Source organism: Bubalus bubalis, chromosome 4 (assembly GCF_019923935.1).
Source record: "Bubalus bubalis isolate 160015118507 breed Murrah chromosome 4, NDDB_SH_1, whole genome shotgun sequence".
NCBI lineage: Eukaryota > Metazoa > Chordata > Mammalia > Artiodactyla > Bovidae > Bubalus > Bubalus bubalis.
In genome coordinates, this window is record NC_059160.1 from 136,652,442 (window position 1) to 136,680,433 (window position 27,992).

At 39.9% G+C, this 27,992-nt stretch overlaps 1 protein-coding gene across 1 annotated transcript in view; it reads right to left on the reverse strand.

The window, feature by feature from the left end:
- The window catches only part of TMEM26 (transmembrane protein 26), a 64,793-nt gene extending 37,534 nt beyond the window's left edge, over positions 1-27,259 (reverse strand). Inside the window, exons 1-2 of the mRNA XM_006045501.4 lie at positions 26,738-27,259; positions 4,071-4,149 (exon numbers count right to left, since the gene is read on the reverse strand). Of these exons, the coding sequence (XP_006045563.1) occupies positions 4,071-4,149; positions 26,738-26,928 (270 nt within the window). The 5' untranslated portion in view covers positions 26,929-27,259. The remainder of the gene's footprint in view (positions 1-4,070; positions 4,150-26,737) is intronic.
- Positions 27,260-27,992: the final 733 nt, after the last annotated feature.

Genomic DNA, 27,992 nt, shown 5'->3' on the forward strand with positions numbered 1-27,992 from the left:
CAGGTTCTGAACCCCAGAACTGCTGTTGATTAGCTGTGTGGCCTTGGGAAGATTACTTAACCTTGCTGAATTTCAGGTTCCTATTCTCTAACATAGAAATCTACATACCATGTCTAACTTAAGGAGTTGCTGGGTATACGAATGAGAAAATGAGAAAAGTATCTGAAAATAGTTTGAAATAAAGAACTATATGAAAATGTATGATATGATTATTATCATAACCAAGATTTCCTACATGAATAGACTAAGAATTTCTGTACCTTCCTTTATTCTGCCATTTTTTATTTCTTTAAATGCAATTCCAATCCTTTTTTGTCTCTCTCTCACTTTTTTCTACTTCCAACTCTGCCCACCCTGCCCAATTCACAATCTGGGCATCCATTTTAATTTTCAGTGTCAAAATGAGTCAGATCCATCAGTGCTAAAGGTCCAATTTCTTTTGTAGTGTGAAAATTAGAGAGGTACTTCCCGGGGCCCAAACATCTTTTTTTTTTTTTTAATTTTATTAAAAAGAGAGTTTTTGGTTGCATGCTATTTGTTGTAATGGGATTTGACCTGTATATCAATTAACTGTGCAAAGCTTTATACTATAAAAGCATTTGGGTAAATGAATTGTTATTGTGGATGATAACCATGTCATAGAATTGGATGTGAAAAAAAAAAGCGATTCAAGTCACCAGAGCTTATTCCCATACTGCTGAAAGTAGTAAGTAGTAAGGAAATTAAAACAGTCCCTTGATATCCTAAAAGCTATGGTAACTTGAACCAACCAATCTACTGTGACAAAATTTCTTTTGCTATAAACATAGAGATAGCCTTTGACATTAATATTCTTTAGACAGGAGATTTAGGCAGACAGATGTCTTCTTCATGCCTACATTATTGGTACATGCTTGTGGAATTCTGCAAAACTAGTCCACAGAACTAAACTCCCCTCTGTGTGCCTAAAATGTTAAGCAAGCATTTTCCAGATAAGGTTTGAATATCTGAAACATGTATCAGAGGCTTAACTTTGCTATAAAGTGACCTTCTGTAGCAAAGAAATCTGTGACAGTCTCACAGATTTTACCAGTAAAGATACTACAATATTATTATATCATAACTACAGTTCATCTATAAAACATAATCCTGTAACCTGACCCCTGAAGATGTGAAGTCCAGGCTGCAGTTTAATGGACTGGACTAACTGCCCCCCCTCCAGTGTCATATAGGAGCATTGATGACAATCAGCAGCTGAATCCAGCCTAGATCCTGCTACCTAGGGTTGCCCATATAAGAAGTAATTCAGTGAAAAATCAGCACCTCTCTCTAGAGCAGGATGGGGAGAGGCATGGGAGGGAGATTCAGGAGGGAGGGGATATAAGTCTGCTGCTGCTAAGTTACTTCAGTTGTGTCTGACTCTGTGCGACCCCATAGATGGCAGCCCACCAGGCTCCTCCGTCCCTGGGATTCTCCAGGCAAGAACACTGGGGTGGGTTGCCATTTCCTTCTCCAATGCATGAAAGTGAAAAGTGAAAGTGAAGTCATGTCCGACCCTCAGTGACCCCACGGACTACAGCCTTCCAGGCTCCTCCTTCCATGGGATTTTCCAGGCAAGAGTACTGGAGTGGGGTGCCATTGCCTTCTCCGGATATAAGTCTACTTATCAGATCAGATCAGTCGCTCAGTCGTGTCCGACTCTTCGCGACCCCATGAATCGCAGCACGCCAGGCCTCCCTGTTCATCATCAACTCTTGGAGTTCACTGAGACTCACGTCCATCGAGTCAGTGTTTATTCATATTGTTGTACAAAATAAACTAGCACAACACTGTAAAGCAATTATCCTCCAATTAAAGAAATTTAAAAAATTAAATCAGTGAATCTATTTATAGATTAGGGACTCATATTGGAAGCCACTGTTTCTTTTCTAGGTCAGTGTGGTCTTAATATATATAGCCTACCCTTCCTGATCGTGGGTTCCCTGGTTCCTCTCCTTTACACTTATTTTGGGGCTGCTGCTGCTGCTGCTGCTAAGTGGCTTCAGTTGTGTCCGACTCTGTGCGACCCCACAGACGGAAGCCCACCAGGCTCCCCCGTCCCTGGGATTCTCCAGCAAGAATACTGGAGTGGGTTGCCATTTCCTTCTCCAATGCGTGAAAATGAAAAGTGAAAGTGAAGTCGCTCAGTTGTGTCCGACTCTTAGCAACCCCATGGACTGCAGCCTACCAGGCTCCGCCATCCATGGGATTTTCCAAGCAAGAATACTGGAGTGGGGTGCCATCGCCTTCTTCATATTTTGGGGCACTTGAATGAAATTCATATTTTACTAAGACAGCTCTTAGGACCTCAGAAGTGAATCTCCTGTGACCTGCAAAGCCTGTATTTTAAACAGACTATTTCAAATAGCCCTTCCAAGATTGACAGTATTTGTACGGCAGAGTACAGATGATGGAGTTTTGTTTTTGTTTTTGTTGTTCCTGTGCACGTGTGCTAAGTTGCTTCAGTCGTGTTTGACTCTTTGTGACCCTATGAACTATTGCCCACCTGGCTCCTCTGTCCATGGGATTCTCCAGGCAAGAATACTGCGGTGGATTGTCATACCTTCCTCCAGGGGTCTTCCCAACCCAGGGATCGAACCTATATCTCCTGCAGCTCCTGCATTGCAGACTTATTCTTTACCCCTGGGCCAAAGGGGAAAACATCATTTTATAGGATGCTAGATGATTGAGCCTTGCCCATTCTTTTTTTTTTTTTTTTCATAATTTTTATTTTTTTTAATTTTATTTTATTTTTAAACTTTACAAAATTGTATTAGTTTTGCCAAATATCAAAATGAATATGCCACAGGTATACATGTGTTCCCCATCCTGAACCCTCCTCCCTCCTCCCTCCCCATACCATCCCTCTGGGTCGTCCCAGAGCACCAGCCCCAAGCATCCAGTATCGTGCATCGAACCTGGACTGGCGACTCGTTTCATACATGATATTATACATGTTTCAATGCCATTCTCCCAAATCTCCCCATCCTCTCCCTCTCTCACAGAGTCCATAAGACTGTTCTATACATCAGTGTCTCTTTTGCTGTCTCGTACACAGTGTTATTGTTACCATTGGAGTATAGTTGCTTTACAATATTTTATTAGTTTCTACTGTACAGCAAAGTGAATCAGCTATATGTATACATATACATACAGCTCTTTTGAATTCCTTTCCCATGTAGGTTACCATAGAGCACTGAGTAGGGTTCCCTGAGTTATACAGTAAGTTCTCATTAGTGATCCATTAGTTATCTATTTTGTACATAGTATCAATAGTGTATATACAACAATCTCAATTTCCCAATTCATCCCACCCACCCTCCGTTCCCTTGGTATCCATATGTTTGTTCTCTATGTCTGTGTCTCTATTTCTGCTTTGTAAATAAGATCATCTATACTAATGTTTTTTTTTCAAATTCCACATATATACATTAATATATGATATTTTTCCTCTCTTTCTGATTCACTTCACTCTAAGATACTGTCATGGGGCTTCCCAGGTGGCTCAGTGGTAAAGAATCCACCTGTCAGTGCAGGAGATGCAAGAGACATGGGTTCAATGCCTGGGTCCAGAAGATTCCCTGGAGTTGGAAATGGCAACTCACTGCAGTATTCTTGCCTGAAAAATTCCATAGACGGAGGAGCCTGGCAGGCTAGGATCCATGGGGTCACAGAGTCCAACACGACTGAGCAACTAAGAACCACAGTCTGTCATACAGAGCCCTGCCCATTCTTGGTACAGTCAGTCACTGAAGCTGCAAGGGATAAAACCAGAATTGTATACCCCCATGTAAACTGTAGCATATTGGCAGGGAAGGGTTAGGAACAAGACCTCTAACCCAGATTATTAATGAATACTCTTAAATCTTAAATGAAGGCAACACTTATATTAGTTTAGACAGATCATGGATTCATTTCCTTTTTGCTGAGGGCTCTTATGTAGTCAATTCTTGATACCTCCAGTTCCTTAGAAAAGTGCATTTCTGACAGAAATTGGATTATAATAGGAATGTAGTTTATTGCTGAGTATTCAACTTTCCAAAAGTACATACCTGGGTTTCATGGTGCATTTCAAGAAGCCATAATGATGGAACAATGCTAATCAGATATAAAAATATGGCTGGTGAAAACCTGTGAATGAGGGGAAAAAAATAGTTCAGCTTTTATAATTTTTTTTAAAAGAAAGAAAACAAGTACACATACCCTGACCACACTGAGTCAAACCTTTTAATCTCCAGTATTTATTTCAAAGGGGAAAATGCATTATGTGATTCCTGCCATATGGATTATAGAGAAACGGAGCAACTGTAAAAGGCACTAGCAGCTGTCATTCTCACTGCATTTCTAATCCAATTAATAGATGTTAATTTTAATACGGTTTAATGGGACACTGCCAATTAGTCTCAGGCACAAAACGGGGTATTTTGTGTTTAATACGAAAGCAAATACAGCAACAGTAAATCTTGATTTCTGAACACTGTAATTTCGGGAAGGTTGCCTACATTTTTTAACATTAACCGGAAATTCTGAGAGCTCAAAAAATAACATTCTGCTAGAAGACAAAAATCAGTTGATAAGGAACAGGACTAAACAAAATCAACTGGCTTGGGGTGTTTCTGCTACACCCAGGAAAAATAAAAATACAGGCACACCTCATTTTATTGTGCTTTGCTTTACTGAGCTTCACAGATACTGTGTTTTTCTTTACAAATTGAAGGTTGGTAGCAACCTTGCGTGAAGCAAGTTTGCCAGTACCATTTCTCCAACAGCATTTGCTCACTTTGTGTCACATATTTCAAATTTTCTTATTATTATTGTGTTCTGTGATCAGTAATCTTGGATGTTACTTCTAAGATTCACTGAAGACTCAGATATAGCTGGCTATTTTTAACAATAAAGCATTGTTTAATTAAGCTTTGTTCATTGTTTTTTAAGACATAATGCGCACTTAATAGACTATGGCCTATTGTAAGTATACTTTTAAAGGCACAGGGAAACCAGAAAATTCACGTGACTCTCTGTATTTCAGTGGTATGGAAATGAACGTCCATCTCCAAGGTATGCGTATACAAACAAACCACAGATGAAGGGTTTGGTATTTCTTTGAGGGCTATCTATAGTCATTATTTTCAGACTCAAATTCAGAAGGCAGTCCATAGAGAGGACTCTCATTTGTACTTGGACACATCAAATTTAAATGTTAGTTTTGCCACTGACCTCTCAGTTTGCTTCCTAATCGACAAAATGGGAACAGCCACGTATTTGTCGGCTCAGGCTGCCATAACAAAAACCATAGAACTGGGTGGATTAAACAACAGAAATTTATTTTCTCACAGTTCTAGAGGTTGGAAGTTCAAAATCAGGCTTCCAGAATGGTTGGGATTTAGTAAGAGCTCTCTTCCTGGTTTTTAGACAGCACCTCCCACTGTGAACTCACATGGCCTTTCCTGAGTGCATACACTTCACAAGAAGAGAAAGAGATTTCTCTCTTCTCTTCTTATGAAGCCACCAGTCTTAGTGAATTAGGACCCCATCCTTATGACCTCAATTAACTCTACTGACTTCCTAAAAGCTGTCTCTAAGTATAGTTACCCTGGGACTTAGGGCTTCAACATATGAATTTTGAGGCAACACAGTTCAGTCCACAGCAGTCACATTTATCTCACAGGAATTTTTATTATTTAGTTGACCCTAGAACAACATGGAGATTAGGACTCTCTGTGTAGTTGAAAATCCACACATAACTCTGAGATCGACCCTCTATATGCACAGTTCCACATCCACAGATTCAACCAACCATGGGTCATGTGGTACTGTAGTATGTATTTATTGAAAATAAGATGCATATAAGTGGACTTGCACAGTTTCAACCCATGTTGGAACTTTCTATAAAGCAGTGTCTGGCAGAGTTGTACATTCTATAACAAGTAGCTGTTACATAATTATGGGATGTCATGCAATGAAAACACATCCTTCAAAATTTGAACTAAGATAAAAATTACATACTTTACAAATTTATTTCTTCCAATTGCATTTTATTTTAGATTGGACTCTTGCTTTATAAATCATCTTAAAACTGTAAGTCAGTGTAATTTTATTAAAATACTTTTAGTACATTCATGCGATGGTTTAAGATGACCTGAAAAATAGAAATGTTAATTGCTCAAAAACAGAATTTGAGATGAAATTCTACTAAAATCGTATGCTTATAATCCGGGGGAGGAGAAAGGGAGTGAACAAACCTAAATAGAGGAAAACATTTAGAATGGACTGTTTAAAGGCTGTTAACCTTTTCACTAATATCTCCTTTCAACTTCTGGGAAGAGAAAGAGAAAGGGCAAGTGAAAGCAACTCTTAAGAAAATCAGTATTTAAATAGACATTACCCTACCATCAATTTCCTGCAGAAATTAATTTGAAATAAAGGGTTATGGGTCATGATATTATTAGAATCTCACTTAGACAATGGTTGGGCTGCAGAAAGATATCCAAGGCCCCCATGTCAAACATGTTTTTAGAAAGAAAAGGAACACTTAATTCTTTGACCTCCCATATCAACGGAAACATCAGGAGAGAATATTTCCTTTGTGAAATTGGGGAAGGATATGAATTCTGGTTGGAAGGACAGTTGGAATATGTAAATCTTTTTTTTTATATGTCAAATGTTGGCTGGACTGCAATTTTGTTGACTCTCTCAGGATTAATTTTAGGATTAACTCTCCTGGCAATACTGTTAAAATAATAATCTAGGGAAACTATATACTGAATATATCATAGTTCTTGGAAAAGTTCAAGAATAAAATAAACAATCAATCACCCTTAATATCTTCTGTGCATAAAATTTATTTCTATAATTGGAAAAAAGACTATCCTGTTTCAATATGTTTCCTCTAATTAGGAATCTAGTTATATATTTTAAAAAACATTCAAAATCCAGGATTTTCTCTGTTGCCTATTACAAAGACTCTAAATTCCCTAATCAGATACATATTCAAAGCCTCCTCCATTCCTCATCTTATCTCTACTTCCCTTTCCTCTACCACATCCTATCAAGCTGAGCAACTCAGGAGTTTCAACCTGCTGTGTATTTAAAACGAAACAAAACAAAATGTTTTGGAAACTTTCCCTTGTTCCATTCCTCTTCGTCAGACCTATTTGACGTCTGTGAAAGGGGGTGGGAATCCCATTAAGCACCTGAGAATTAATCATATTCAAGTCAAGAGCATGTGAGTCCATTGTCTTCCTCCTCCCCCACCCCTGTTCCTGACCCTCTTAACCCTATACCTAAGAGGATTTGCTGGAATTCCCAAAGGCTTCCACGTAGAATTACTAAGGAAATGCCTAGTCCACAAAGTGATGAATAGCAATTCAGAATTAGGAACTTCCTCTCCTAGCCCCTCTCTCTCTCTCTCCAGTAGCAGGCTATGCTAGTTGTTCAACTGATTTTTTTTTTTTTTTTTAATTATAGAGAAAATAAAAGTCTGTTATCTAGAGAAGTATTGAAATGTATAGATACATTGCATTTTTTACATGAAGGGTACATTTCAGCTGTATGTTTTATTGGGCCATGGGTCCCTGTTAAGAGCAAAGGACTCTATTGTCCCTTCAGGTTGGTCCATCTGAGAAGAGAGGTTCTGATGTGGATTTTGGAGCAGATGTCCTTCAAATTATGTCTACTTGTTTCAGAAAGCCCTGCTCTTATATCTCTATCTATCAGTACCCTTCCTATATTTTGCAATACAGGAATTCACTGCAGTAATTAACTTTAACTTGTACTTCTCTTGTGACCCAGCACATTCTCCATTGTTTTCTTGTTGTGTGTATTTATAATACGATTCGGCAGATCCTGAGTCTCTAATTTATGTCCTTTCCCTCTTCCATCTCCTTCATCTTTTCTTCTCCTCAGTAGTCTCAGGTACCTGTCTTTTTAAATCTCTGTTGTTCAGTTGCTAAGTCATGTCTGACTCTTTGCGAACCCATGGACTGCAGCATGCCATACTTCCCTATCCCTCACTATCTCCCAGAGTTTGCCCAAGTTCATGTCCATTGAATCGATGATGGTTTCCAACCATCTCATCCTCTGCTGCCCTCTTCTCCTTTTGCCTTTAATCTTTCCCAGCATCAGGGTCTTTTGTAATGACGTGGTTCTTAACATCAGGTAGCCAAAGTATTGGAGCTTCAGCTTCAGCATCAGTCCTTCTAGTGAATATTCAGGGTTGATTTTCTATAGGATTGACTGGTTTGACCTCCTTGCTATCCAAGGGACTCTCAAGAGTCTTTCCAGCACCACAGTTCAAAAGCATCAATTTTTCACACTCAGACTTCTTTATGGTCTAACTGTCACATCCGTACATGACTACTGGGAAGACAATAGCTTTAACTATACACACACTTTGTTAGCAAAGTGATGTCTTTGCTTTTTAATATGCTGTCTAGGCTTGTCACAGCTTTCCTTCCAAGAAACAAGTGTCTTATAATTTCATGGCTGCAGTCACCCTCCACAGTGATTTTCGAGCCCACAGAAGAGAGAATAGGTCACTGCTTCAACTTTTTCCCCTTCTATTTGCCATGAAGTGATGGGACTGGATGCCATGACCTTAGCTTTTTCAATGTTGAATTTTAAGCCAGCTTTTTTCACTCTCCTCTTTCACCTTCATCAAGGGGCTCTTTAGTTCCTCTTTGTTTTCTGCCATTAGAGTGGGGTCATCTGCATATCTGAGGTTGTTAATAATCTCCCCGCAATCTTGAATCCAGCTTATAACTCATGCAGCTCAGCATTTTGGATGATATACTCTGCATATAAGTTAAATAAGCAGAATGACAATATACAGCCTGTTGTACTCCTTTCCCAATTTTGAACCAGTCATTTTTTTCCATGTAAAGTTCTAACTGTTGCTTCTTGACTTGCATACAGGTTTCTCAGGAGACAGATATTCCCATCTCTTTAAGAATTAATGCTTATTTATGAATGCTTAGAGTTAATACTTATTAAGCAAATGCTTAAATGTTTGAATGACTAAATTTATAAAGGGAAGACTGAGAAAGCAAAACAAGTGATGGCTGCTGGCATCTACAATGACCTTTTATTCATATTTCAGCAGGCCTGGTAGCAGGTACAGTTTCTTAGTTGTTTCTTTTGAGGAATTGTTACACTGCCATAGCAATTTCAGAAACTTGAGAGACCCAAATTTGAATCTTGCCTCTCCCATTCATTCATCTTTGGAAATTCATTACTTTTTCTGAAACTCAAGATCCTTGTCTATGAAATAGGTTATATCAACCTCATAGGGTGGTTATGAGGAGTAGAGAAGACAATGTTATAGGCTTGATATTGTACTGAAAAAAGAGAAGAAAGCTAAGTGGGTTTCTAACTCAAACCTTCACATATGCATTTCTCCCCCTTGAAATACCTCTCTCCCTCACTTTTCACCTTATCATCTCCTTTTCAAGGTTCATATCAGCTCTATAGGACTGCACAGAAAAACTTTCCTTGTCCTTCCAAGCTTCAATTGGGTCTCCTTGTGCAATTGGGTCTCCTGCTTATCCTAGAGCACTCTTCACTCTTACTCCATGGGTGTTAAAAGAGTTTCAACATTTATAATTATATGCATGCATACGGGTGTGTGTCGGTGTGTGTCTTTGTGGTCACTTGTCTCCCAGCAATTCTAAGTGACATAAGCACAAGAACTGTACCTGACTGCGTCTATCTGTGCATCATGCCCTCAGCTCCTTCCACAGTACCTGGTGCGTGATGGTCCATCCCAAGTATTAATAGTGATCTCATAAGGTCTAGTTGATTTACAGTTCTGACTTTCTTGACACTCTGTTGCTGGTCTGACTGGAAATCTCCTTTTGAAATATCATAAATTGATTCCTATCAAAAGTTTTCCTGAAGGAAACATTATTCTGTGCCTGGATGAATTTGATATTTTTCCTACTGTGCAGGATTTAATATTTCAAGGTGACATTGAGCCATTACATATTATTTTGAAGGTTTACCATATTCCTGATAGTGCTTTATCAGTGCAGTTCATTTCTGGAACCAAGGAGAATGTGAATCCTAAAAATTAAAAACTAAGCCTGATCCTACCTTTTTCTGTATAATGAACCAAACTGCATACCCTTTCTTAGGGGCTTCAGATCATTTTACTCTAGTTTTCATGTCTTAATTGTATTGAAAGTAAGTAGATGCCAACCATAAGCCCTAATATCAGAGACGGGTCTAGCCATCTCAGAAATACATGAAATCAGGTTTCTTGATGATTGTTTATAAAAAATAAGTTACACCAATCATAGACTGACAAAAACTGATAAATATATGAGTAAATGATTAAGATACATCCAAGTGGGATATTTTTACAAAATTGCTATTACCCTATTACTAATGAGCTATCTGCCCTTGGAAACTCAGATTTATTACAATTCTAATTACCATTACCTTATCACAATACAGAATATGCCCAACATTAATACTTTAATGCCAAATTGCTTTCCTTTTGGTCAGCTATTTTTTCTAAATTTACCTTCCTAAAGATAATTTTTCTCCACAGAAATTTTCATTTGTTTGTTTATTCACAGCCCTTAGCCAGTATGCCAGTTCTCCCTAAATATACAGCAGGAACACCATTCTTATTTTCCTTTATTTGTTATATACTTACTTGTTGACTAATATGTTTTCAGGTCTTGCTACATGCTAGATACTACTCTGAGCTCTTAAAGAACTATACTCATTGTCTTATTTTCAGTTCACTTCTTCCAAAAATAAAATATTATTTACCCTACAAAGTTGTCATTTCAACATGACATAATGTTTTTCACAAAATGATTGTGTCATGATATTTAGCAATTTAGCTCTGCAGTGGATTATATTTACTTCAATTCACCATTAGTCTAAAAGTAAGATTCCATTTTCCTCTTCCCCAAAATGGTATGTATTATTGTTTTCTTATTGAAAAAGTAACATTTGTTCATTTTAGAAATGTATAACAATAGAAATAAGTAAATGGAAGAAAATTAACCATAATATCACCTAATACCCTGCATAGCTTTTCTCTCTGCATACAATAAGGATTCTAATCTTCAAATTATATGCATAAATCTGAAGATAGATAATATTTAAATGAAGCAAAAATAATGTTCCAAATTACTCTGAGGTGAACTGCAATTTATTTTGTATTTCACTTCTCAGTATTTCCTACTCTACAAAGGCAGAGTGGAATTGTCAAGATATACTAGACCCAAGTTTCAAAATCTCATGTTAAACCGCCTCAAGGGTCCTCAAAATTTCTGGAGCATTTTTTAATAATACATTTATTTTCAAGGAAATTAAAAAACTAGGTCAAGATATCCTTTCATGCACCCCTAAATCCTATCTAACAACTTAAGGACTGTCCTCCTTACATGTAGACTGGTTTCTTGAAGTGGGCCTTAACATCCAGCGTTTGCATCTGGGCTGTTCAGGAGGCCTCCCTGTTAGCACAGGGGGAGAGGGCAACCGAGAGGATGGCCTCTAGCTACCATCTGTATCTCTGCCACCCCTCAGAATGCACCGAGTGCTCCTGCAGAACACATAGCCCCCGGATGCCTAGGAAGCCTCTTATCTGCACCTCCCACCTAGAGCCCTTTGCCTGTGTCTGCCCATGAGAGGAAGGAGTTGGGGGGAGGAGGAGGGGCCACAACCAAATGGCCATAAGCTGGTGAGAATGCCTCACAAATGGAGATCTGAATACGAAATGTGTATGTTTCAATAGGTACCAAGACCACATGATGGGTTTGTTTTGTCCATGATCTTTAGCGGGGAGGTGGCTCAAATGGTCAAAAATCTGCTTGGAATGCAGGAGACGCGGGTTGAATCCCCAGGTCAGGAAGATCCCCTTGGAGAAGAGAATGACAACCCGCTCCAGTTTTCTTGCCTGGAGAATCTCATGGACAGAAGAACCTGGTAGGCTATAGTCCATAGGGTTGCAAAGAGACACAACTGAGCAAGAAAACAACAGACTAATAATGAGAACAAAAAAGACAGGATTTCAAATCGGTCAGGAATACCTATTGTAATGGAATTTTTAAGCATTTGAAAAATGCCCACATTTAGGTTTTATAAAAAGGATTCATTTTGATATTTGGCAAAACTAATACAATTATGTAAAGTTTAAAAATAAAATAAAATTAAAAAAAAAAAGGAGAATACTTGTGAAGGTGAATACTAGCACTCTTAAATAGAGCTTTTGTGATTTGTTGTTGCTGACTTTTGTTTTTTATTATTTTTTTTTTTTAAGTTCATTTGGCTGTGCTGAGTCTTAGTTGTGGCATGCGAGATCTTCCATCTTCATTGAGGCATGTGAAATCTTTAGTTGTGGCACACGGGATCTTTAGTTGCACCATGGGAACTCTTAGTTGAGCCACGGGGGATCTAGTTCCTTACCCAGGGATCAAACTCAGCCCCCCTGCATTGGAAGTGAGGAGGCTTAGCCACTGGACCACCAGGGAAGACTGTGAATGTTTTCTTTCATAAGGGAATATTCTCAAACTATAATATCAACCACCAGCAAAATTAATATTATATACTTCACTTAAAAATTTCCAAGTGGATATCTAAGGCAAGAACAAACTCTATTAAAATTGAAGTTGCTCACATTCAAAGCTCAGGAAAATGCCTCACAATGACTAAATGAGCTGCTGCTGCTAAGTCACTTCAGTTGTGTGTGACCCCATAGACGGCAGCCCACCAGGCTTCCCCGTCTATGGGATTTTCCAGGCTAGAGTACTGGAGTGGGGTGCCATTGCCTTCTCTGACTAAATGAGCTATAGGGACAAAATATGTATATGCATTTACGATCTACATTACTATTTTTTCTCATAAAAATTCTGATCCAGAGAACATCATGGCCTCTTCCTAAATGAACTGGTTCCAGCTGAAACCCTAACTATCGCCACCATTCCCTCAACCTGAAAAGCCCTGCTCTCTTTTCTTCTCTTCACTCTTGTAAAACCACCAGCCACTTCAAAGGCCAGGACCTAAAGCACATACCTGAGAAATTTTCCTTGTCTAACAAGCCTATTGCACAGACTCTATCTTTATTCTGCAGCCTTTCTGCTCTTTTGGACTTAATTTGTCAAAAATTATTTGGTACTCAGGGTATTGTTTTGTCTTGTCCTCATATAACTGCATATGTTTTATGTTCCTTCAAGAACACCATCATAGTGCCTAGTATAATAAATGAATGTTTAATGAACAAGTGAACTTAAGTGCTAATGACCAAAGGAATTTTAATGGTCTCTCAGGGGATTCAATGGATTATGGATGTTATTTATGTGAACTTTAATTTATTTCACTCTATAAAAGACAGTGGTATTTATTTCTGTTCTGTGGAAGAGTTTGGTTGTTCACTTTAGGACCCATAAAGACAGTCTAGAATTTTTCCCCATTTCTATCTTCTTTTGCATATGCTTTGATTTTAGAGAGATGTCTGCTTATGCAAGAGTGTCTCTGAGCTGTGGCCATGTCTAGTCTAAAATTTTATTCTTTTTAAAAAAATACTTAAAGAACGAAAGAAAAAAAAGAGAGATCCTGCATGCCGCAAGTAAGACCCACATTATTTGGCTACGTGGGTCTTACTTGCAGCACGCAGGATCTTTTTTTCTTTCTTTCTTTCTTTTTTTAAGTTGCAGCATGTGGGATCTTTAGTTAGAGCATGCAAACTCTTCTTAGGAATCTAGTTCCCTGACCAGTGATTAAACACAGGTCCCCTACATTGGGAGCACAGAAGAGTGAAAGTCCCTTAAATTTTCTACATTCTCTTCTAAGCAAAACCATTCTAGTGTTCATTTAGCAAATCACCTGGGATTTACCTGCCCAATTTTGGAACACAGAAAATACTTTGACCCTTTCTGTACCAAAGAGAATCCTTGACCCCAAAAATGTCTATAGTTGTACTGTCCACAGCAAAACCCAGTTTGGTTGCTGAATGTAGAGTACAGCAACTAGGTGACAGAGTTCAATTCTGGCATGGGAATACTTCTCTGAGTTTGGCTTCCTCATTTGCAAGCAGGAACTAGCACCAGGGCTTTTGTGAGGAGTGAATGAGGGAATCCGTTCAATGCAAAGTCTGGCTCAATAAAAGTGAGGGTTCACAGATGCTAGGATTGTTTTTATGATTCATTATTGCTAGATCCCCTGGAGAAGGAAATGGCAACCCACTCCAGTGTGTTGCCTGGAAAATCCTGTGGACAGAGGAGCCTGATAGACTACAGTCCATGGGGTTGCAAAGAGTCGGACACGACTGAGCGACTTCACTCACTCATTGCTATTTGTGACCTTTGATGAGTGATCTAGCCTTGCTATGCAGCAGCATCCTCATCTTAAAATGGTAATAAAGATGAAAATGAATTCATCAGGTCATTGTGAGGATTACGTGAGATAATGGATAGAAAGCAGGCTTGGAGCAGCATCAGTTCTCCGTATCTCAGTAACTGTTACCATCTCCACGATCAGCATCACCATCATTTTCATCGTTATCCTCATCCCCATTATTAACAGACTGTCAGAAAATGGCACAGCCAATTTATTAAGAGGCTTTTCCTAATAATAAAATAGGTGTGTGGAACAGGAAACTGAGTCAGGGAGATAAGAAAGCAAAGGACCGCTACAGGACCCAACTAGGGCTGGCAAGGGCATGCATCATAGAGAGGACTTCTTTTTTCCCCAAGGTTACTCATTTTTATTCTAATAAGCATACAACATTAAGTCAGTGTTACACCAGCTACCTCTTGGACAGCCCAAAGGTAAAATATAACCCCCTTCCCTGAACAACTATGGATGGTAAGTTTATATTCAGAGAAAATAAAATCAACTCCACCTTGGCATTTTATATTAATAGTAGTGAATTGTTAATAACCATTAGTGTGACTTTGAAAGAAGGTTCATTTTTTCAAAAACTGCATGTCAAAAACCTATTTTCAAAAAAACACTGATTTTCTTTAGCAAAATGATTTATATACCCCACATCTGACACAATGATATCAGTATTTTAGAGGAATTTCTGAAATAGGGAGGGACATGCACATGGGGAAAATAAACCTGGAAGTAAAGGTGAATCTTCCTTTGATGGAATAGTGAAGGTATTCAGATGTGTCCTGATGCTGTATGGATAATAATGCTGCTGCTATGAGAAGCAGAAATACGTGAAATTTAAAATTAGATAGATATTAGATATATACGTGTGTGTTAGTCACTCAGTCAGGTCTGACTCTTTGCAAGCCTGTGGACTATACCCTGCCAAGCTCCTCTGTTCATGAAATTTTCCCGGTAAAAATACTAGAGTGGGTTGCCATTTCCTTCTCCAGGGATCTTCTTCATCCAGGGATTGAACCGGGGTCTCCTGCACTGCAGGCCGATTCTTTACTGTTTGAGCCACCAGGGAAGCCCTTAGATACATATCTAATTCTAAATTAGATATATATACTGATTCATGGGAGCTGCCCATAATAATTTGCACTTTGATTTTCTCCCAAACAAGTACAAGAAATTATAAACTATTATAACCTTAACTTTCAGCTCTGAATATATCAGGTGAACATAGTATGTGGAGAAAAACATGGGTATCATTCAGTGGTTCAGCTACAACATGGGTATCAACAGTGGTATCATTCAGTGGACTCCTAGGAGTCCCATTCTAAATGTAGGCATAATTATTGTTTTGATCCCAAGTCCCAAGTCCCCAGTTTCCCCCTCAGTCAGGCTCTCCTATCAGCAAGTTTCCATAAGCCTCTTATCGTTCTCCATCAGAGGGCAGACAGACTGAAAACCACAATCATGGAAAACTAACCAATCTGATCACATGGACCATAGCCTTGCCTAACTCAATGAAACTATGAGCCATGCTGTGTAGGGCCACCCAAGATGGATGGGTCATGGTGGAGAATTCTGACAAAACATGGTCCACTGGAGAACGGAATGGCAAACCACTTCAGTATTCTTGCTTGAGAAGCCCATGAACAGTATGAAAAGGCAAAAAGATAGGACACTGAAAGATGAACTCCCCAGGTCGGTAGGTGCCCAATATGCTACTGGAGATCAGTGGAGAAATAACTCCAGAAAGAATGACGGGATGGAGCCAAAGAAACAACAATACCCAGTTGTGGATATGACTGGTGATGGAAGTAAAGTCTGATGCTGTAAAGAGCAATATAGCATAGGAACCTGGAATGTTAGGTCCATGAATCAAGGCAAATTGGAAGTGGTCAAACAGGAGATAGCAAGAGTGATCATCGACATTTTTAGGAATCAACAAACTAAAATGGATGGAATGGGTGAATTTAACTCAGATGACAATTATATCTACGAGTGTGGGCAGAAATCCCTTAGAAGAAATGAAGAAATGAAGTAGCTATCATAGTTAACAAAAGAGTCTGAAATGCAGTACTTGGATGAAATCTCAAAAATTACAGAATGATCTCTGTTTGTTTCCAAGGCAAACCATTCAATATCATAGTAAGCCAAGACTATGCCCCAACCAGTAATGCTGAAGAAGCTGAAGTTGAACGATTTTATGAAAACCTACAAGACCTGGAATTAACACCCCAAAAATATGACCTTTTCATTATAGGGAACTGGAATGCAAAAGTAGGAAGTCAAGAAATACCTGGAGTAACAGGCAAATTTGGCCTTGGAATATGGAAAGAAGCAGGGCAAAGGCTAATAGAGTTTTGCCAAGAGAACACACTGGTCATAGCAAACACCATCTTCCAACAACACAAGAGAAGACTATACACATGGACATCACCAGATGGTCAACACCCAAATCAGACTGATTATATTCTTTGCAGCCAAAGATGGAGAAGCTCTATAGCAAAAACAAGACTAGGAGCTGACTGTGGCTCAGATCATGAACTCCTTATTGCCAAATTCAGACTTAAATTGAAGAAAGTAGGGAAAACCATTAGACCATTCAGGTATGACCTAAAACATAACTCTTATGATTATACAGTGGAAGTAACAAATAGATTCAAGGGATTAGATCTAATAAACAGAGTGCCTGAAGAACTATGGACGGAAGTTCGTGACATTGTACAGGAGGCAGGGATCAAGACCATCCCCAAGAAAAAGAAATGCAAAAAGGCAAAATGGTTGTCTGAGGAGGCCTTACAAATAGCTGTGAAAAGAAGAGAAGCAAAAAGCAAAGGAGAAAAGGAAAGATATAAGCATCTGAATGCAGAGTTCCAAAGAATAGCAAGGAGAGATAAGAAAGCCTTCCTCAGCGATCAATGCAAAGAAATAGAGGAAAAGAACAGAATGGGGAAGACTAGAGATCTCTTCAAGAAAATTAGAGATACCAAAGGAACATTTCATGCAAAGATGGGCACAATAAAAGACAGAAATGGTATGGACCAAACAGAAGCAGAAAATTTTAAGAAGAGGTGGCAAGAATACACAAAGAACTGTACCAAAAAGATCTTCAGTACCCAGATAATCATGATGGTATGATCACTCACCTAGTGTCAGACACCCTGGATTACAAAGTCAATTGGGCCTTAGGAAGCATCACTATGAACAAAGCTAGTGGAGGTGATGGAATTTCAGTTGAGCTATTTCAAAACTTAAAAGATGATGCTGTTAAAGTGCTGCACTCAATATGCCAGCAAATTTGGAATACTCAGCAGTGGCCACAGGAATGGAAAAATTTCAGTTTTCATTCCAATCCCAAAGAAAGGCAATGCCAAAGAATGCTCAAACTACCGCACAATTGCACTCATCTCACAGGCTAGCAAAGTAATGCTCAAAATTCTTCAAGCCAGTCTTCAACTGTACATGAACCATGAACTTCCAGATGTTCAAGCTGGATTTAGAAAAGGTATAGGAACCAGAGATTAAATTGCCAACTTCCGTTGGATCATTAAAAAACCAAGAGAGTTCCAGAAAACATCTACTTCTGCTTATTGACTATACCAAAGCTTTTGCTGTGTGAACTGTGGAAAATTCTGAAATAGGTGGGAATACAAGATCACCTGACCTGCCTCTTGAGAAACCTGAATGCAGCTCAGGAAGCAACAGTTAGAACTGGACATGGAACAACAGATTGGTTCCAAATAGGGAAAGGAGTACATCAAGGCTGTGTATTGTCACCCTGCTTGTTTAACTTATATGCAGAGTACATCATGAGAAACGCTGGGCTGGATGAAGCACAAGCTGGAATCAAGATTGCTGGAAGAAATATCAATAACCTCAGATATGCAGATGACACCACCCTTATGGCAGAAAGTGAAGAAGAACTAAAGAGCCTCTTGATGAAAGTGAAAGAAGACAGTGAAAAAGTTGGCTTAAAGCTCAACATTCAGAAAACTAAGATCATGGCATCTTGTCCCATCATTCATGGCAAATAGATGGGCAAACAGTAGAAACAGTGGCTGACTTTTTTATTTTGGGGGGCTCCAAAATCACTGCAGATGGTGACTGCAGCCATGAAATTAAAAGACACTTGCTCCTTGGAAGAAAAGTTATGACCAACCAAGACAGCATATTAAAAAGCAGAGACATTACTTTGCCAACAAAGGTCCATCTAGTCAAAATTCTAGTTTTTCCAGTAGTCATATATGGATGTGAGAGTTGGACTATAAAGAAAGCTGAGCACCAAAGAATTGATGCTTTTGAACTGTGGTGCTGGAGAAAACTCTTGAGAGTCCCATGGCCTGCAAGGAGATCCAACCAGTCCATCCTAAAGGAAATCAGTCCTGAATATTCATTGGAAGGACTGATGCTGAAGCTGAAACTCCAGTACTTTGGCCACCTCATGAGAAGAACTGACTCATTTGAGAAGACCCTGATGCTGGGAAAGATTGATGGCGGGAGGATAAGGGGATGACAGAGGATGAGATGGTTGAATGGCATCACCAACTCAATAGACATGAGTTCAAGTAAACTCTGGGAGTTGGTGATAGACAGGGAGGCCTGGTGTGCTGCAATCCATGGGGTCACAAAGAGTCGGACATGACTGAGTGACTGAACTGAACTGAACAAGTCCCTTGTGAAACAAAATAAGAAAATATGACTTTTTCTTGAAAATATAGCATAGTGCTAAGTCAAGAGAACATAAGAGTCTTCTTCCTAAACCATGACTCAGAAACCTGAAAACAAAGTCATTTACTGGTAGCATTCAGTACATGCCTACAAAAATGATGCAATTTTAAGTCACTCTTTTGCATTGGAAAAGTCCCTGATGCTGGGAAAGGTTGAGAGCAGGAGGAGAAGAGGGTGACAGATAATGAGTTGATTGGTTGGCATCACCTACTCAATGGACGTGAGTTTGAGCAAACTCCAGGAGATGGTGAAGGACAGGCAAGCCTGGCATTCTGCAGTCCGTGGGGTTGCAAAGAGTCAGACAGGACTGAGTGACTGAACAATAACAGCAAGGCTCAGGATAGAAAATGCCTACACACAAACCACATAAACACGAAGATAATGAGTATTGTAAAACTCTATATGCTGATAAATCCAGTGCACAGTGGAAACTGTTAGTATCATTAACTAAAAAAGTTAAGGAGAGCTATCAGGCAGTCCGTATGAATTCGCTATTTGGGCAGCAAATGTAAGCAAAGAAATAGTTTATCTCCTGGGAGAATTTCTAGTGCCCATGTTGGCCACATGGAAATCATAGGGTCTCCTTCTTTACACCTGCATTTCATCCTCTCTGATACCCCGTAAGATGGGTGGAAGAGTACTTGTATTCCTCAACTTTCTCTGTGGCATTTTTGTAAGCACTCTTAGTAGAGGGAGATACATACTATCAAATACTACAGAATTACATCTGACAAAGCTCTTCTCTGCTACTCAGAACTTGTTCATGATCAGACTTCATATGATATCTGTCAAATCTAGGTTTTTCATTTCTCCCTTTGAACCCTCTAAATATTGTACAGTTGAGTAATCAAAACATTTCATTGAGTTTTTTTTTACGGAATTGAATTGAATTTGCAATGAAATTAGGACAGAATCTCTTTTGATTCCTAATTTATCTTTCCTGTGTTTAGTTGGAGGCCACCCAGACATTTTCTAACATATGATGTTTCAAATGAGATATGGTAACAGTTACACACTAGTGTGTATAAAATAGGTAAACTATAAGGACCTATTATATAGCGCAGGGAACTATATTCAATATCTTGTAATAACCTATACTGGGAAAGAATCTGAAAAGACTATATATAGTCATATATATATACATATATATGCTCCTTCTATATATATATATAGTCTTTCTGTAGTGATTCAGTTATACATACATATAACTGAATTATGTGTTGTACACCTAAAACATTATAAATCAACTATGCTTCCATTTTTTAATAAAATGAGATATGGTAAAATATAAAATTTAGAAGGAATTTTTCACCCAGATGAATGGGACATGGTAAGAAGAGACAAAGAAGAGTTGAAGAGAAAGTCAGTACTTCTCTGTCTTCTGGGAGGGTGTCAGAAGTGACCCAGGGCACGCTTAGCTCTTCCTTCTCTCAGTCCTTTTTTTGCCTCCCTGGCTCTTCCCATGCCTGACTCCTCTCTCTAACAGACTCAGCTCCCAGATCGCCTCCCAGCAAGACATCTCACTTTCCACTCAGTAGAACCTTCCCCAAGTCCTCCATCCATCTATAACCCAGCCCATTTAGCCCTGCACTGTTCTGCTCACTCACTTGTTTACTTGCTTATTGCTATTTACCAGCACATCTGCTTTTTTTCCTTCCCATTTCTCTAGGTATAGTTGACACATGGCACTGTAAGAGTTTAAGGTATACAGCATAATTATTTGACTTATATACATCATGAAATAATGACCACAGTAAGTTTAGTGAACATCCATCATCTCATATAGATACAAAATAAGAGCAATAGGAAAAGAATATTTTTCCTTACGATGAGAACTCTTTACGATTTACTCTCAGCCACGTCCACCTGGGGCTTCCTATGTCGTGCTAGTGGCTAAGAACCTGCTGGCCAATGCAGGAGCCGTAAGAGACACGAGTTCAAGTTCAGTCCCTGAGTCAGGAAGATCCCTTGGCAGAGGGGAGGCCGTGGCAACCCACTCCAGTATTCTTGCCTGGAGAATCCCATGGACAGGGGAGCCTGGCAGGCTATAATTCATAGGGGCGCACAGAGTCGGACACAAGAGAAACAATTATCACTCATGCACAGTAGCACACGTGCGTGCACTTTCATATATAACATAGAGCAGTATTAACTGTTTCAGTCATGTTGTACATCACATCCCCCATACTTATTTGTCTCATAACTGAAAGTTTGTACCTTTTGACCATCTTCATCCAATTCCCCCTCAGCACACCTGTTTATTATTTATTTCTTATTTTCTGAGTCCTCTGACTAAAACATGAGTTCTTTGAGGGCAGGATTTTACCTGATTTATTCACCTCCACTTTCGTGGCACTAAAAAGAATATCTAACACGTTTGAGATGTACCAGGCATTTTTGCTGAGTGAAAAATAAGAAGGCTCTGTGCTTCCTCCAGAGAAAAGTGATCTTTCCCCATCCTCACTTCCCTCAGGATGTTCATTACCTACCCAGCCTTGCCACTTCTCTCTCACCCGTTTTTCCTGCTCCAGTTCAAGTGCTGTGAAGTCCCCTCCCCCTCCCTACACATCACAACCCCCACCCCGCCTCCTTCCCCCACGCCAACCCCCACCCCTGCTATCACGCCTCCTCACATCCTATTTCTGCGAAATTGTTAGTGTATTAATATCCTTGCTCTTCCAATCGCCAACTCAGTGATCTCAAGTAAAATGATTTAACAGCTTTGTGTCTCAGCTTCCTCATCTCAAAATGGGAGAAAACAGAAACAGAAAATAACTATAGCCGCTGTCAAGATCACGTGGGAAATTCTGTAAAACACTTGAAAAAGCCTGAATATCACTAAATGCTAAATATTCATAATAATTCTTATCCCCACATATTTGAACACATCATTGAACTGCTACCTTTTATTTTAAAACCTCAAATGTGTTTGCTTTCTCTTTCTTCACATAGTATCTAGCGTGTCATGCCCACTTATTAAGCAAGTGAACAAAAGTGGTTGTCTGATTCAACTTAATAAAGGGAAACAGAAATAATGAAGTAACCAAGTCAGTAAGATATTTTGTTCACTCAAAGATATGTACCTTGTATTCTTGAAATTTTGATGAAGAAAGATCGGTGCTTAAAATTCTGTACTTTCAGCAATAAATTAAACTTAGATTTTTACATATTCTCAGATACTGTCTGCTTGAAAGTGAACAGGCTTCAAATTTATCAAAGTCTTGGTCACTTTTTTTCTCTCATGAGCAATGTTTTATCAGTATTAGCTGGAAAGGAACTGGAAATCTTGTCTTCTATTGGATCTATCCTAAATGATAATTCACGGGGCTTCCTAGGTCGCACTCATGGTGAAGAACCCGCCTGCCAATGCAGGCGATATGAGAGATGCAGTTCGATCGATCCCTGGGTCAGGAAGATCCCCTGGTGGAGGGCATGGCAAGTCACTCTAGTATTCTTGCCTGGAGAATCCCATGGACAGAGGAGCCTGGCAGGCTACTGTCCATAGCGTTGCAAAGAGTCAGACACCACTAAAGCGACTTAGCACACAGGAATGCAAATGGTAATTCACAGATCCTTTTGATTGTTGTCCAGACAATAGAAAATAAAATCAAGAAAAAAATTAAGCAATAATCAAACTTAGAGAGTGAACTTATGGTTGTGGGGGAGATGGGGGAAGAATGAGGGGGAAGGAATAGTTCAGGAGTTTGGGATGGACATGCACACACTGCTATATTTAAAATGGATAACCAAAACAGGGAACTCTGCTCAGAGTTATGTGGCAGTCTGGATGGGAGGGGAGTTTGGGGGAAAATGGATACATTATATATAAGGCCGAGTCCCTTTGCTGTCCACCTGAAGCTGTCACAACATTGTTAATTGATTATACTACAATATAAAATGAAAAGTTTTTAAAAAATAAAGCATTGATACTAATTTTTATCTTAAATGAATGTAAGTGAATAGCAGATGAAATTAATAAATACTAGGGGAAAAGAACCAAATTCCACCAGCACACATTTCTTGGACTTCATGAGGAATGTGTCACTGGCTTCCCTTCTTTATCCTATATGATCCCAACAAATTAAGCTTTTCCAACTGGCAAGTTCTTAGTGCTGATGTAATGTTGCCTGTCCCTGGACAGCTGAGCTCAGCAGCTCTAGTTCCATTTTTCCTTTCCAAAGAATAGCTAAAGAAACATTCTTTGGATAAGTGTAATATGTTTGCTACGTTACAAGAAATTTTGTTCACATTTTCCTCTATAGCTCTGTTTATTGCCCCATTATTTCTATAGATTTGATTTATTTGGGGCCAGGTGCAAATTTTAATAAAAAGAAAAAAGTTCAAACCAGCCCAGAGCAGTCTAAAGGAGGCTTATAGATCTAATGTTCCAGAAAAGACACTTTCATTTCATGCATGCACAGAGTTTAGTCCACCGTTCAGACCTCAATTGATGGATTGATTTTTAATATGAGAGGGTTTTCCCTCTTCCTCCTCCTCCTTTCTCTTCTCCTTTTTTTCTCCTCTCATTCTCTCCCTCCTCCTCCCTGCCAGCCTCCCTCCCCTCCACCTCCCTCTTCTTGACTAGTAAATAGATAATGTATTCAATTGATACAAAGGATAATTCTTTGATAAGTTTGTTTTTAAAGAAACTGAGGCAATAATATATACAACACTGTTACTTTATCCTGACAGTGTATCATGGACATTCCTCAAAGTCAATACTAAAACCTACCACATTATTTTCAATACCAGCAAAATATTCTATAGTATGGGTAGGTACAATTTTTCAACCAATCTCTAGATGAATGGTCAGGTCGCTTTTAGCTTTATTTTCCACTATCAAGATGAAATTTAGTATTTTTTAATGTATGTCTTTATATTCAGGTACTTTTGGTTCTATAGGGTAGAATAAAAAATGTAAGACAAATGGATTAACAGATAACATATATATTTATATAGATCTCTATAGTAACATTTTCATAGAGGTATAGATACTGCCATAACTTTGTCTTTTAAAATATCATTTTAACATTCCATTTTCTGATTTTTTTCCTGAAATTCATGAAAGAACATTGTGTGAGCTTTGTCCATCATGCAAATGATCATATTTATAGACTCAGTTGTAGTTGATAGCATCAGTAGAACAAAGTTTTACTAATCACATTTGTATTTAGATCATTTTACAAAGATTCCTTTGTTCCTGAATTTGTACAATAAACCAAGTTTATCAAGGTTTTGTTTTTTGTTTTTTGTTTTTTTTGCTTATTCTCAAATATGGTCTAGATATTGAGTCAGCATTTTTTTTTTTTTTTTAGTGCTATATACAAGGCCTAGCTCAGATGGTAAAGAACCCTCCTGTAATGCAGGAGACCAGGGTTCGATCCCTGGGTTGGGAAGATCCCCTGGAGAAGGAAATGGCAACCCACTCCAGTATTCTTGCCTGGAGAATCCCATGGCCAGAGGAGCCTGGTGGGCTTTAGTCCATGGGGTTGCAAAGAGTTGAACATGACTGAGTGACTAACACTTTCATTTTATGCACTTTTGCTATAATATAAAATATACATCGTGGGCCTATTCTGAAATAAAGGTGAGAATTGTTTTCTACATTTTGGCTCTGAACCAATGGTTTATTGGCTAACTTCGCAAAGTTTTTTAACTTGAAAATGTGTCCGCCTGACATAGAATAATTTTTAATAAGAAAAAGTCTAGGATCTCGAAAAGACCATCTCTTTTGTATTCACTGATCATCAACATGTATCATTTCATCTAATTCATAATAACCTATAAGATATGTATTTATAGATAAGGAAACTGAGACTGGAAAAGGTTAAGTAACTTGTTCAATGCCTCACAGCAAGTAAGTAGGAAAACCCAGATTTTACTCCATTATCTGTCTGATTTTGAGTCCATACTCTTTACACAAACATGCCCCTAGTTTCCTGTTTAACTTGACACATTGACCATCACCTGTTTTGGTCCCAACCTTTTTTTTTTCTTAGTTTTAAGTTACGTTTCCATCTTAGCAGCCAGTGGTCAATGGTGAAGGTGCCATCGACTAGAGTATTTCTACACAACTGGCATGCAATTTTGACTTAATGAACTGAGCCCTCTTGTCCACTCTTGGAGAAGAAAGAGGATGTTTCAGGGCCAGTTAAGCTCATCCTTCTGAGGCTGACATTTTTCCCAGAGCTCTGATGATGGCTGCTGGTAGGACTACTTTCCATGGAACATATATCAGCCTCAGTCTTCATCCTCCCGTGACTGAAGATCTTTTCTACCCCAGCATGTTAAAGCTACTCAGTAAACACTAAATCAGTCTCATGTGAAATGCTTGCTAGATGAACACTTTTCTCCCTTTTGTTTCTTTAACCCTAAGGCTTATCTGGGAAACTAATACCATTTATCTTTGAGACTTCCAAAAGACACACTGAAAAGTACCTCAGATCTCTCCTATTTAATAAGCTGTTAATGAGGGGAGGGTTAGTGACGTGGTTCTAGTCCTTATTGTATTAAATTAAGGTTCTACTTGAATAACTTCTTCACTGATAATTCTAGAAATTTTTCACCAGTGGAAAATTTAAGGAAGAGTTTCATTATTTTAAGAGACAACACATTCTCTCCCTTGGATGGTCGTGAAATACACAGCCTGTTATAGTTTAATATGTAAAATCGTCAAAAGGATTTTTTTTTTTACTTAATATGCCACCATGTATATAAATCTTGAATTGGGTAATAGTATTTTCCTCTTTCTCATAGCAGTAGGTATATATTTTTTTTTAATATGGACATACATGAAAACACAGACATTGTTTTTTAAAAAAAATAATACAGGAAGAGGACTAACTCAGATAAGTTTGGGATGAAAATCTCGGAGTAGAGCGATAGAGATAGACGGTCTTGTAAATGGCAGGAAATCTTTCTCTCAATTCTTTGATTGCCATCCAAGTCTTTGGGGAGGAAATAAAGCATCAGACAGAACCCGTAGTATGGCACGTTGAGTTTAAGGCTGAACCACTGCCTGCTATTCCCTTCCCCAGCATCACAACCCCTCTTTGACAAGATGGACTGACCATTAACCAAGGCTGTGAAGCAAGCCCGGAGGATACCTGAAGCTGATGCCAAGCCAGGACGCCCTGGGCTGGTACAAGCGAAGCGGCTAAAACCACAGACGTGCTGCGAGTGGCTTCTCGCCCCTGGACGCTGCCCGATGCGCACAAGCTCTCACACAAGTCTGCCCAGAGAAGGGCATTCCCATAGCTGCAGGCACCCAGGCTAAACTGTGCACACTCACACCCCAAAATCAGAACGCAGAGGGTCTGACACCCCTGATGCGCTTTCCGCAGAGCAAGCAAGCGCTTCCCTTCTTTTTCCCGTCTTCCAAGTTGCCAACCCTGGGACTGGGTAGCACGTGGGTGCGACTCGAGCCTTCCCCGTGTTGCCCTGGGACCCTGGGGGCACTCCCGCGTACCCAAGAGAAGCTCAAGCAACCCGCGCTGCCTCGACGTTCCCAAAGAGGACAAAGGGGGTCTGCATCCGCAGTAAAGAATCGGCAGCCTGCAAGGAGAGGGACCCCAGGGCCGGCCGAGAGTGCCCCCCGGGGAGCGTCCCAGGGACTCGGAGCGCCCTCCCTCTCCCGGGATGCGCTCACCATTTGTAGCCTCTGCCGCGCTTGAATTTGAGGGTCAGCGCCGTTTCCAGAAAGAGCAAGAGATTAAGCAGCGCCAGCAGCCAGTACCACGGCTCCTTCTTCACCACGGTCACTCGCCAGACTCCAACCAGCGAGTGCAGCACGAAGAGTAGCCGGGTGGCCAGAGCGTTGAGCAGGACCAGTCCCTCCATGCCGCCCGGCGGCGCGCGCGCTGCCCGCGCCCCGCAGACCCGGCCCGGAGCCGGAGCCGGGGGCGGAACGTGACAGCTCCGAGACCTGCGGAGGCTGCAGTCCTCTCACCCTCCCAGAACAGGAGAGAGCCGAGCGCCCCTCCCCCAAACTTCCTGAGAACTCTCCAAAGAGAGGAGATGCTAGCCCCAGCTTTCCAGGCTTTCTGGGGAGTATGGGGCTGCCCTGCTCCGGCTCCCAGGCGTTCTGCTTTTGTCCATCTCCCCTCCCAATCCCTGAGGGTCCTCTTTCCATCCCTGCCTTGACCCTCCACCCCTCAGGCTTCCGTGGGGTCACCGAGAACTTCCCCCATTGGAAAGAGGAGGGAGGTGCACAAAAGGGCGTGAGGCTGCACACCAGGAAAGGGGAAGGGGCGCACACGGGGAGTGTCCCTTACTTTTCCACTGAAGTACTTTCATTCACTCACATGTTGTATAGGAACCGGGTCTCCTGATGACTCTAAGATGGGATGCAGGAGAGCCAGAGAATCTGCTGTCCAGAAAGACATACAGATCCAGCCCAATTTGAAGAATTAAAACTTCCCTGGGCTAGAGGAAATGAGGCGGGCTAGGATTTTTCACAGAGCTCTCAGTACCTCACTTAGCAAGATAGGTAGCTGGGGTTAGCTCTACTTTTGGGACAGGTATTATTAAAGCAAAGGGATATTCTTTATTATGTCTCCCCAACCCTCACCCACTACCCTGACTATTTTTTTCCTAAAGGAAATAGAGTGGCAAAACAGGAAGGCAGGGGGACAGTGCAGAGGAGATAAAAGATAAAGCCAGGCTTAGATTGGAGGGAGAAATTCATGGAGTGGGGAACTGTACCCTTGACATCAATGACTAATGAGGTACACTGCCTTTCCAGCATCCAAGGCAAAGAGGAAACTGGAGTCAGGGTGTTCCAAAACACCTCCATGATTTTTGTTTCCTTGTTTGGTCTCCTACCACCTGTACCACTATTTACTTAACATTTTTTCCTTAAATGAACTCAAATTTTTACTGAAATAATGTTTAAAGGAAACTTT